Here is a 13036-nt window from a genome sequence, read left to right as displayed (position 1 = left end):
GGGGGTCGGGTGCTCACAGCAACCCGTGCTCCTAAGCAGGCACTTGGATGGACAATATACAGGGGAAATCTTAAGCCTACCTGTGGTTTAGGTAGTTGCAGTGACTGGAGTTTGAGAAGGCAGCTTGTTCAGGTTAGACGAGGCATAGGGAAATAAATTTTTGTTTGATTTTCTGTGTCTCACTGTTGTTTTCTATTACTATGAAGGGTTTGAGGTAAATTGCAGTCATAATTTTAATGATTTCCCTACACTCAGAAGTTTCTGACTAAAAGATTCTCTCATAATGGCGTTGTGACCCATTAAAACCAAGTAGTTTTTTCCTGAGTTGCAGTACTTTCTAAATGCTAATCAAATGAAGTAAATCTGCTGTAGAAGAGTGTATCGCCACCCTTTTCACACTGAAGTTAGTCTGTACCTAAGAACTAATTCTAAAGTCAGCAAAGAGATAAGAATGACCGACATTTCTGTAACCAGATCTAAAACAAAAAATTCTCCATGCTAAACCTGATAGCTCTTAGTGAGAGTGCTCTTCCCATGTAAAATGTGCAAAACATAATAGATGATCCACAACTGGCATTCATTTTTTAATCTACACATAATTTTGTTAAGCTTTGCATAACTGAATGGTAGAAGACAACACAATGTTATGAAATTAAAGGCTAGCTATAATTTTATATATTAAAGTTTTTAAGGTAGGAGCTAAATATTTTATTGTCAGTCTTCACTTGTTTATGAATCACTGTGCATTGCCTTTGCATTATTTAAATAATCAATTATAAAACCATATGTGTTAGTTTTCAAAAACAGAAGGAGTTGCAGGGAAGGAGCTGTATAGATCAGTGAATAAGAGTGAACAAGACTGCAAACTACAGATTAAGTGGAAGATTTAAGGACACTAACTGTTACTTTGCTGCAACCTCCCCCACCCCAACACCCTGAAGTACCTTAAATCTTAGAACATAGCCTGTGTTAAGCAACTTTTTTTTTTTTTTTTTTTTTTTTTTTTGCATGAGCATGTATGACAGGCTTCACTGGCTATCGTCATATTCATAAACTAAGGCAAGACAAAAACATTAACTCAGAAATAACCACCAGTACTGTAACTTTTATTTGCTAATAAATATCTTAATAAACAGGCTTACCCCATCTGTAAGACCTGATAATGCCTCTTAGGAAATCATAGAAAAATAAAATACAATAATAATCAGTAACTTGTACTTTGTACAAAAATCTTATTATGTTGCTCAGCAGGTAGCTTTGCCAAACCCCATATTCTTTCTGCAAATAGATGGCATATGTAATGCAATTCACCTTAAAAACATCCTAATGTTGAGAGCTGAGCATTCTATTACACTATTAACTTGTAGGCATGCCAGCACATGAAAATTTACATGGAACATCATAATATCATAATAATAGAATTTAAAAAAAAGATAACAGCACGTTTCAGTAAATATGAACAACTTCACTTGTAATGTAAATTCCCCTTGGGACTGCAAATCAGTATATTAAGCTTGTTGTTTCATGGCTATTCCTACTATATTGTTATAAACTGGCTAAAAGACAGAAAAATGGACTTGGAACATAGATGGGAGATATTTTACATGAAGAAAAGTCATTCTGAATGGTGAGGCAGTCCCAGGGGGAAAACAACTATACCAGCTGTGAAATGTTCAGTCTCTCAGAATTAGTAGATCTTGCTTGCTGTATGCAACTACACAAGTTCAGACCAGTGAAGATACAACTTAGAGGTATAGTACCAAGGTTGCTTTTCTGTGAGATGAATGGTGAAGACTTTAGTTACAGGTAGTTGTCATTATTCAAATATATCTCAGTAAGAGAAAAAGAAGCAACCGCAAAACACAAATGTTACCTGGGATCTTTAAAGAAAAAGTGGTTTTCAGAGTACTTATAAGGATACAAGATCTGTGCTGAGGCCACCGTTTGTTTGTAAAATATTTTGCAAGTATTATCATGATTATATTGTTACTTTAGAAGCCATCTACATTTAAAGTTTTGACATGGCTGCTTAAATATTTAAAGTGTCTGTCATCAAATAGTTATTCATATATACACATACATTGATACATTTTATGGCTATGCTAGAACAGCGAACTATGAAGAGCAGTCATATTTAATTGTATACAATCTAATTTCACAGAAGAGACAGAGATTAAAACCCCTTTTAATTCATATACTTTTAAAACCAATACACAGAAATAGAGCCTATCCTGAGAAAATATACCAACCACATTATCTTCCAAGAGAAAATCAAAGCTAATTTCTGGAAGGTAATCATATATTCTTCTTGTATCTTTTCTGGAAGTGAAAATGGTTTGTTCTACAGGTTTACAAATTTGATGACAAAATTAAAACAATTTCTGCCAACTTGATCAATGAAGTTGCTTTGCTGGAAGATAATACATTGCCCTTCAGTAAATATGGTTTCACGTGATCTTTTTAAGCCTTTTTTCCTTGCTAAACTGCAGATACAATCCTGAGAAGTACAGAGTACCTGTCATTGCTACTGAAGTCACTAGGAGCTGAAGTTGTACTGCACTGAACAATAACAAGCCCTTTTTGTTAGTCCGTGGGTTTTTCAGTCATGGCATCACCATATGTGATCCAACTGATACCATGAGGAAATCTTCACATCAACCTCAACAGAAGTAGGACCCAAGCCTATGAACAACATGTGTTGAAGTAATGACTGAATCCAGTTCCTTCATCAGGGTTAACCCAGAAACAACTTTTCCCATACCTCTCTGAAATAGACCTCTACTTATATAGAAAAGTTCGAAGAAGAAATTGCAGCAAAAGAAACGACATTTTAAAATGAAATACTGCTAATTCAGCTCTTTCTTGGGGAGAGGCAGATAAAGAATCCTGGCCATTTGTTTTAAAACAAAGCATATGCATATCTTAGAAATTTTAGAGCAGGATGAATTTGTTGAAATATGGACTTACTGAAAGAGTCTAGTAAGCAGAACCACTGGAAGGACATTACTCATTTTTTTGCAGTTGTGCCTTTCAGTAACTGAGAAATCACAGAATTTACACTACAATGGACTAGGAGTATAAAACAGAGCTTGTTCAAAGGTGAAAATAATCAGAGCAGCTATAAAGAAGGGGAGATCATACTGTATAATGGTACATGTTTAAGAAAAAGAAAAGATAATCCAATACTATAAATAAAGACTTAATAACTTCAGTAGGTTCTATTTGGTTGATGGGGAGGGTAGTTTTTTGTCTTCAAGTCAGCTCTACCATGTCGAGGGGAACCGTAAAATCTGTTTCACTGAGGTGTCAGCATTACCTTTTATGCTCAGAACGCTCTCTTTCTCCCTTTTAAAGCGGGTCATCACTTCTAGTGCAAACACTATAGAAAGTGTTGATCAAAAAAATACTTCATTTTATTGACATCTATTTCTGGACTTAACTGACTTTGGATCATACCACGAATGAGTAAACTACATCCCGTAACTTGTAACTCTCAGCAAAGAAATTAATGCTAGCAAAAAATTCTAGCAATAAATTTGAATTACAAGACAACGTATTTCCTAATAACAGTTGGTCCTCTAACAACAAGTGAACTATGATAGTAGTGGGAGCAGGAAAAGAGAATTTATTTGGAGAGCTGAATCCTATATACTATATGTGTAACTCAGGGCTTCATCCTAGTGCTACTGAATTTGGTAACAAATTCTTTAGAATTTTGGTCACATCAAGAGAGCTTTTTTTGACACTGAAACATTTAATTCCTCACAAAGTGTTTAAAGAAACATACATGCAAATAGATCTTGTTATGTAAATTATTATGTTATTTGACATGTAAAATGTGGAAATATCTTTTAACTCTAGTCTCTTTTTTAACTTCACATTCCTTCATTAAGTATTTTTTTTGTCTGTTTTCCTTTCTAAAATTCAACACATCTTGTTACAGTATATACTGGCATATCTTCACTCAAATTCCCTTGAAAATTTCCCTCATTTAACCTCACCAGAGCCTGTACATGGATATTTAAAAGAAATAATATAATTATAAGGTGTTTAAGCATCTTTGGTGACTTCACAGAGGGACTCAAAAGTATTTTTATAGAATGGTCTACATCGTACTAGAGTGCCATGCTGGCTCATGGACACCTCTCTCCCCTTTCCGATCACTAAAGGGTTATACAATAACTGGGTGCATGGAAAAGAACTGGTAGAAAAGCATTTGGTGTGGTGACATTAGAAGGGCCAGTATCAGGTGACCAGCCAGCTTTCTGTGAGCCAGTTTGAAAAATACATACATTTTTTTCTGCCTGTAGAGGAAAAGAGAGGCTGTCCATTTCCAGATAGATAACAGGCCAGGAAAGTTTGGGAAGTATAGTTGTATACTAATACACATACAGTGCATGCTCCTTAAAAGTTTCAAAGCCAATGGTGCAATTAAACCTCATTAGCATTATTAGGAGTTATATAATTCTGTAGGTTTGAAAAATCTCGGGCATTATGATACATATTATATATACAATTCTTTATATACATACACGCACTATTTTTATATCCACAAAGTGCTCAGCATAGCCTGGCCCCTAATCTGAGGATCTAGATACAACCATAGCACTCATGGATGAGCAGTGTGTACTACTAAATCTAATTACTAATATGATGGTAGAAGATACTTGTGAGCTCTAAATACATGGAATTGTCTTGTACAACATTTTTGTTTCTGTTAGAACTTTCTAGCACAATAAGGACAGTTCTTCCTTTGGACCTTTTTCTAGTTTTCAGGGACTTTTTTCCTTTTCAAGACTGAGATTTGTTTGTCTCTCCAGGACATTTCATGATCACTGTACTACTAAGTGTTAGCTCAGCCTAGGAAATCTCTCTCTTGCTCTCAAAAAAAAAAAGTTTTTTTTTTTTTTTTAAAGATTATCTTTGCCTTTTATTAAAGAAGAGCAATCAGTAAGTGAACAAGGGTGTTCTGGAAGAAAATTGTTTAATAGATACAATGTTTGTGAACTATGCATAGGTGCTATGATAAGTCAAAAATATTCCAATATAACTATTTTTCTAGAGGATGCAATAGAATATAGCCCTGCATAATGACTCTTACTTTTGTTACTCTGAAAGATACGAGTCCTCTGGCTGATAGAGTCTTGCAGCCACATTCATTACTGTTTCCTTACCATGCTAAGACATACTGAGACCATGAAGGGGCAGGTCCAGTTACCGTATGTTCATAAGAGAAATTCCCAGCTGCCAGAATGGGTCCATGGAACCATTCCATCAGCCTGGCTAAAACAGCTGAATATATGCTTCCATTTGCAGTTGGGCCAGCTGAAGTTTAGTAATTGGCCCTCAGTGCAAGTTAAAGTACATTCTATTCTGCTTTAACTGGGCTGCTGAAATAGTCCATTGGGTCATTCTAACAAAGAAATTGCTCTAGTAAATACACTCTTACTAAGCACCTCCACAATGCAAACTATTCCACATAGTAAATCTCTACTGCATCTGTATAAAAGGAGTCTGTATGTTACTTATGATCCATCTTTGGACCCTGTATGAAGCTGCATTGAAATAGAATGTAATAAGGCCCAGGATTAAGCTCATGATATCTACAAAAAAAATAATTAGTCTTAAATTACAAAAAATCAAAATACTACAATCTATGAGCTGCATATCAGAATAATCCAGCTAATACCTAATAAAATTTTGGACGCAGAACACTTCATCTACAGCAACTAATTTATTCTGAATTTATAGTTGAATTTATTTGCAGTTAAAGGATTGTCTTACAGTGAAAAGTCTTGGTTGATATTTTAAAGAAAGCAGAACATGTGGCTGAGCTTTTATTGAACAGCCATTGAACTGACATACATGGGAAATGAAAAGGGCAACTTATATTTAGGAAAAATTTAAACTACATAGCTCAATTCCCTTCCTTTCACCTAATGAAAATACTATTGCTTCTCAATAAATCCAATGTGAAAACATCTCATGAGCCAAATCTGCTAAACCTTCTGCTGTTATTTTAATTTTAACACCTGCATTATGGACTAGTTCTTCTCATTTTCAGGAGCTCAGGGGAAGGACTAGATACAATCCAGGCATGAGATTCATCTGACTGAACACAGATGCCTGGATCTGAGCTAGTCATTTTGGTCTCTTTTCAGAGTGAAGGAAGAGAAATAGGTGCTTCTTAGGCACAATTCATCTCACCCAATATTAAATAACTACATTTTTCAGATGACTTGTCTCCTACAAGGGCCCGCTTCTCCTCATGGATTCAAAGGGAGCCTCGGATGACTAGCTCAAATGCCAACCTCCAAAATTAGGTGAAAAGATCTCCTCCCAGTAGGTCTCAGAGCCCTGACTGACAGGTGGGCATGGCCTGAGTAAGGATGACTGCTGTGGTTTCCATGTTAGATGCTTCCCCAACTCCGCTGGAAGGACATCCGAATTACCTGTCAGTCAACTTCGGAAACATTGTGGTTGGCACGGGATGGACAGCTGGGGACTGTGCACTTGTTGGCCAAGAGATGGCCAAGAGATGACCTGGTCATGCTCAGCAGTCAAGGCCCTCACTTACACCATGTTTTGGAGAGAGTGCTTATGGTTTGTACATGTGGACGGATTTGATGAAAGACATCAAAAAATGATGGATGAAAGATGAAAGATAATCAGATCTGTAGGAATAGCCTACAGAGGGATTTTACTTGTAAATAACTATTTCCTAGAACTATTTCATTATGCCCCCATTTTAATGCATATTTGGGCTTGCATATCATGCACACTGTATTTTGTAAACTTTTAACAAGTAGTTTAAGTCATGAAGCACTATGCAATGTGGGCCAGGTTTTCAAAAACAGCCAACTAGATTTGCTTATATTTGTTAAATTTAAACTCTTAACTGCACAATGCAAGCTGCGGGATGACTAAAGACAGCTATTTTTCACCTGAAAAAAGTATCTACTGTAACAAAGGAAACTACTGTAATTTCACACATACACTTGTGGCCTGCACAGAATTACACACACATTTGAAGAACAACACCTGTTTGCTTGTTTTTTTTTTAATGAACAGAAAAATTTAAAAAGCCCTAGCAATGGCACTTTTGTTTGCACTGAAGAAAATGGAAGAGTAGGTGTGGAAGCTGAGCAAGAGAAAATGAAATGTTTCCAAAATAGGGGAAATGTAAATTTGATCAAGATAACAATTATAAAAATGTCATACTGCACAACAGTAACAACAAAAAAACCAAGCCATATAAACCCACAAAATCCTGGAGAGGATTTACAATTTTTTTAATAAATGTCCTCACCAAAAGAATCTCTTGTTCGCCTCTTTCTGGTTACCCAAACTCTTGTTTATATAAAAAATATATCTGATTAATAAATGTTTTAATATTGTTATTAATTATATTTGTTCTATTGAAAATATATTTTCAGTAGTGTGAATATCTGGAAATTAATTTCCATGAAACATATCCAGGTTGTGTGCATGTAACATGCAGGTTTGCATCCACGCTACCAGGAATGAATAAATGTGCAAAGGAGAATTAAATAGTGCACATGTATGGTTTGGATTAATTACGAGTAGTTTTGAAACCCCATTAACAAGTAACAGATTCATACCTCCTCAGTAATGTATTTAAATGTGAGAGGCCTTCTGCAGATGGCACATTGTTGACCATGGAAGCAATGGCAGGCAAAATAGAAAAAGGAAAATCAACTTTTACATTACTCTGTGATGTTATTATTTTAAAAGGCTTCAAAAGTAAGTACAATTTTCTTTTCATAAGAGAACCCTTACCAAAAATTATCCAGCTGTGGAATTGGGGCAGAATGTTCCAAGTGACAGTAACAGACAAAATTTTTTTTTTTCCCACTAAAGGCCTGTGATCCTGTAAAATACACATGCTTGTACAGTCCTACTGAGTTCAACGGGAGTACTCATGCTGATAAAATTACCTTTGTAGGTAGAATAGGACTGATACTGCCCTTCTTTAAATATGCTTATCAAATCAGCATTGAAGAGCGCTGGTGATTCTTTATCTTTAGAAAACTTGTTCCTCAGTTAAATCTGGTTTTTTTAATGGACAAAGGAAAAGGTACTCAGTTCTTTACTGTTATCCCATTAAAATTACTGAAGTTATTCTAACATAAAGTAACAAGAGTGAATCAGGCCTAGCGTGTCTTACTCTGTGAACTGGTTGGAAGCATAATCTTTTCTGAATTGCCTTCTGTTTTTCCTTCTCTGCCACTGGTATACAACAGCCTTTTCCCAGTGTCAGGAAGTACATTTTGATTTGTAAGCTGTAAATTAAGCAGTAAATATCATTATGATTACATAAAGTAGTTAATTCATTTTGATATACACATATACTTTACTAATTGCCCAAATGCACATTTTAACTGAAGATCTGTAATTCTCAAGTATATTGGAATGTCATGTAACTTAACAAACGTCCTCCAAACCATGTATAAATTAACAAAAGCATCTGCAACCAGTTTACATGTGACATGCATGTAGATCTGCACGTGGCTTCTACGGCACACAGAAATGCGCTCTTTTCTCGGTTCCTAGTAGCGCATATCCCACACACAAGTTTGGAAATGTAGCCCAGCACATCCGTGTAAATTGTCTGAATAAAACATGAAAGCTTTAAGTCTTACAGAGGTACAAATACTATGTTAGGCCTTTGCAGCCATTTTCTTGCATGTAAATATGGCTATTGAAGAGTTCTAAAGATACTTATCTTCGATGTCATTTAGATATTTGCACTAAATGAAGATCTAGCCTGTAGTAACCAGAGCTCCATTTTGGCAGAGTCTGTGTTTTACTTCTAAAAACAGTTAGAAGTAGACTCAAGGCAACATATGATTACACTGCTGTCCTATGTCTCCTTTTCTGCCTGTATACAGTAAAACTGAATACCACAGGGTGTAACTTCCAGCATTAGCACTGCCCTCAGTTGGATGAGATGGCCGATCTGCTGCTATGGGAATAAACATATCACCCCACTGATGGCTGGCCCTCTGAGGTCTCCTACCACTGATGGAGATTACCCTTAGTTTTAGTAGCGGAGGCCTGCATTTTTGGAACAGAAAGCTTTCTGAAGTCTATGTGGCTGCCACAGGATAGCTGACAACCATGTTTTATACATGGCTAAGAAACATTATAATCAGTTTTCCAGGGATAATTTGCCATGTAGTAGAAGCAAATGCTGAATAATAAAAAGAAGGTCGAGTGGTGAAAAATCCCAAGAATGAATGAATTTTCCAACTTAATCTACAATTTAAAGCATAAAAAGTATTGAGTGCCAAAGTAATTCAAAATCAAAGACCTTATGATGTCAAACAACTTTTTCTCACTATGCACCCAATTCACACAAAGCAAATTTGCTAGATGAAATCATCAGTCATTTCTGCAAAGAATTCTAAAATTTTGAGGCACCAGCTCACCAACATTTAAACTATTATAAAGTAATGTAACGATAGGACCCATACATTTGGATTTAATTAAGAGATGAAATAAATATTTATGTCAAACTTCTCCTTGATTGCACATTGGATATTGGAATTTACATGGTCACAGAACATGAAAGAAGTCAAATACTTTTTGATCTACCAGCAAACTCTAAATACATCGATAAAGAAGCCACACCAGGCCAAATAGGTTGCTACTTTCAAGTAAGTTCATGAAAGTTTCCCAAAAGCTGTTATACAAAGTTACACATCCATGCTGAGTTATTCATCAGTGTGTAGCAAGAATCTTGCAGTAGGCCAGGATTTTATTGGCAGATAACAGAAGAAGGAACTACGCAGTGTGATTAAAAATTCCAGTTTGGAAGCATTAACATAGAAGTACTTTAATAGTCTGAACAGGAGACTGCAGTTCTTGAAGTTGGGAAGAGCAGAAGGGAAGAATGAGAATATTTTCCATTTTAGAAATGCTGAGGCACAAAACACAGTTGATTCTAGTACTTTCATACATGAAATCCTTTCTCCTGTATGTGCATCATGTGTAACCGCAAAGTCTGTAAACTGCTCACTATTCGTCTCTGGTGTCCAATGAGTACAACTCCAATTCTTCTAATGTCACTGTAAGATAAAAAGTTTCATCATGGATGCAAGTATAGCAAAGCCTCTTGCACAAAAAAAGATTATAAATACATAATGATTTGCTCCACTTTAGGACAGTTTACTTTCTTGAATGGAATACGTAAGAATGCTGTAAATGTTCACATTTTCTGCATTTGCCAATTCTGCATTTTTAAAGACAGCCATTTAAGAAAAAAAAATTTGTAGCTAGAGTATTGCCATCTGCTGTGGTATTAATAGTGAAGTAGTTCTTCCAAACCCTAAATAAGAACCTAAGTGAGCTCTAATAGCCAATTTTTAGTAATGTAGTAGTAACATTATTTTTTCCCACTCATACATGCAGGCGAACAGAGCTCATACACTCACTCTTGCAGTCTTGAGACAGGAATACCTGAGATAATGCTTTTGATAATTTGGGGAATGGTGATGAGAGATTGTTTAAAGATCAGCACAACAGTGAGTCTACCCACTTGACCCAGATTTCCCTCCCAGTTCACCTTCATCTGAGCTAGCCCTGCACCACAGTGTGGGCAGCACATCCACAGAGCGTGACGCTGTCAAGAAGAAAGTCAATAGCCCTCAGCATCCAGCACAGTCCACTAGTTCAGTTGTTCTCTAAATATCACCAACTACAATATACTGAGAAAGATCAGAGAGGCAGCAAGGGCAGGAAATTTCAGTTATGCTCTGTCAATTGTGCAAGCCCTGCACTGGGACATAACATAGCCATGTTTAGATACCCTCCAAAATTGTTTTATGATATAGCTAGTTAAGGAGCCCACAAGATCAAGTGTGACCCTTATGGTACAGGATTTGCAGTTCAAGATACCTGCAGACTATCCCGCAGATGAAGAGCCACTGAATAGCAGCAACTATTATGTATTTAGGCTTAGCATCCATAAGAGGGATCATACACAACACTTAAGATCAGCAGGGACTATGCAAAAGACTGTTAAAGAGAAGCTAAAAGAGGCAGCTAAGAGAATAAACCCTTGCAGGTGGGGCAGTGTTAGAAATGCAGGACCAATGCATACCACCTTTCAAGAAAGGCCGGATAAAACTTAAAGAGAAGCCAACGTGCCTGAAGAGAAAGAAGGAATCTTTCAAAAAGCTGAAGTGGTGTCTAAAAGAAGAAAAAGGAAAGGATGATGAACTTAGGCAGATTACCTGTAAAAGCAGAGAAAGGCATACAAAAAAAAAAAAAAAAAAAAAAAAAAAGGAAAAAGAAAAAAAAAGGAAAGAAAGAAAGAAAAAAACCTTGAGGAAGGTTACTAACTCAACCAGCAAAAGGCACCTAAAACTTACAAGGAGCCTGCCAGAGTATCTGTAGAGCCTATTGATGGTAGGTTATGAAAGAACACTGAAAGACTGGCCACTGCAGGGAGACTAAAGCAATTATTTGAGTTGGTATTCACTGCTGAAGAGGTGACTCCCATTCTAGAATCTTTACGGTGAACTTTTTGAAGGATCTGTCTGAAATTGAAGTGACAGCAGGAGAGGTTATGGGAGAAACTAAAAAAAAAACCCCAAAAGGAACACATCTCTAGAACAAGATTATACTTAGCCAAGAGTTTTAAAGGAGCTCAAGGATGAAATAACAGAATTATTAACAGGGATATGTAACCTCTTGCTTTAAAGTGCCTTGGTGCCTGAGATATAGTGGAGTGGAAAATAGGGTGCTAGGAAATAAAAAGTTCTCAGTAGAGGTCTGGGGAACTACAGGCCTGTGAGCCTGAGTTCAGTACAGGGCACAGTAGAAACTATAATAATGAATTTAATTAGCAAATACCTGGATAAATATAATCTATTTGAGAAGAGTCACTGTGGCTTCTGCAAACAAAATTACTGTTTTACAGTTACTCGTCTGCTATGTTTGCTAATCAGCACGCATATGGATAAAGGTGATCTATTTGACGTACCCTACTTGGATTTCTGTAAGGCTTCAGAGAAGATCCTTCATCAAAGATTCGTAAAGAAAGTAAGGAGCTGTAGTGTAAGAAAGTCTGTGCATTTATAAATAACTGGTTAAAAGACAGGAGTTTAGGAGTAAATTGCCCATTCTTACAATGGAGTCATCAATGGAAATCTGTAGGGACCTATGCTGGCATCTGTGCTGTTCAACAAATCTGTAAATGGTCTGGAAAAACAGGTGAATGGAGAGATGAAGTTATTCATGGATAAGGGAAAGTGATAGCTGTGAAGAGTTTTAGAAGGATCTTATGAACTATATTGACTATGACATGGTGACTATGCCATAAAATGGCAGATGAAATTTGGTGTAGATAAATATAAAGTGACACACATGGGACAAAACCAATTCTAACTTCACATAAAAATTACTGGATCTTAACTGACCATTACCTGTGAGAAGCTGGATATTGGAATTAATATAGCTAGCCCCTGAATAAAATGAGAGTTCATGAATTAACGGGAGGATAATAAGGAGCAAAATAGATAATATCATTATGCTATCATATAAATCTATAGTTTGCCCAGACCCTTACATACTATATGCAGTATTTTCATTTCAATAATGAGAGTGGAATTGGAGATACTTTGAAGAAAGACACTTCAAAACTGTGCACAGTCCTTTCATTTCAAAAATGAGAGAGCGGAACAGGAGACAGTTTGAAGAAAGGCAACAAAGTATAAAACAGCTTCCACGTGAGGAATGATTTGAGCTTGATGCTTTTCAAACAAACGAAGAAACTATTTTGCCACTGATTTCAGTGGTCCAGATCAAAACTGATTTTCCAAGAAACATATAAGAATGCTCAGTGCCCCAGCTTGGTAGTGCATGGTACTGTCGCAGAATGAAACTGTAAGTTCCGAGTCTCAATTACAGCTTTCTCCTATACTGCTTTGGTAAGAACTGTATGTTTTCTTAGCTTACGTAGGAAAGTAAATGAAAGCACTGTTCCATATATCATGATAATTTTATAACT

At 36.3% G+C, this 13036-nt stretch overlaps 1 protein-coding gene across 3 annotated transcripts in view; it reads right to left on the bottom strand.

Moving 5' to 3' along the window:
* Positions 1–7044: 7044 nt before the first annotated feature.
* EPHA6 (EPH receptor A6) overlaps positions 7045–13036 on the bottom strand; it is a 519018-nt gene continuing 513026 nt past the window's right edge. For all 3 annotated transcript variants that reach the window (XM_062597081.1, XM_062597066.1, XM_062597058.1), the window contains one exon: positions 7045–10091. In XM_062597081.1, the coding sequence (XP_062453065.1) occupies positions 9977–10091 (115 nt within the window). In that variant the 3' untranslated portion in view covers positions 7045–9976. The remainder of the gene's footprint in view (positions 10092–13036) is intronic.

Source organism: Rhea pennata, chromosome 1, assembly GCF_028389875.1.
Source record: "Rhea pennata isolate bPtePen1 chromosome 1, bPtePen1.pri, whole genome shotgun sequence".
NCBI lineage: Eukaryota > Metazoa > Chordata > Aves > Rheiformes > Rheidae > Rhea > Rhea pennata.
Note: the sequence above shows the minus strand (reverse complement) of the source record. Positions and strands in the feature narration are given on the sequence as shown.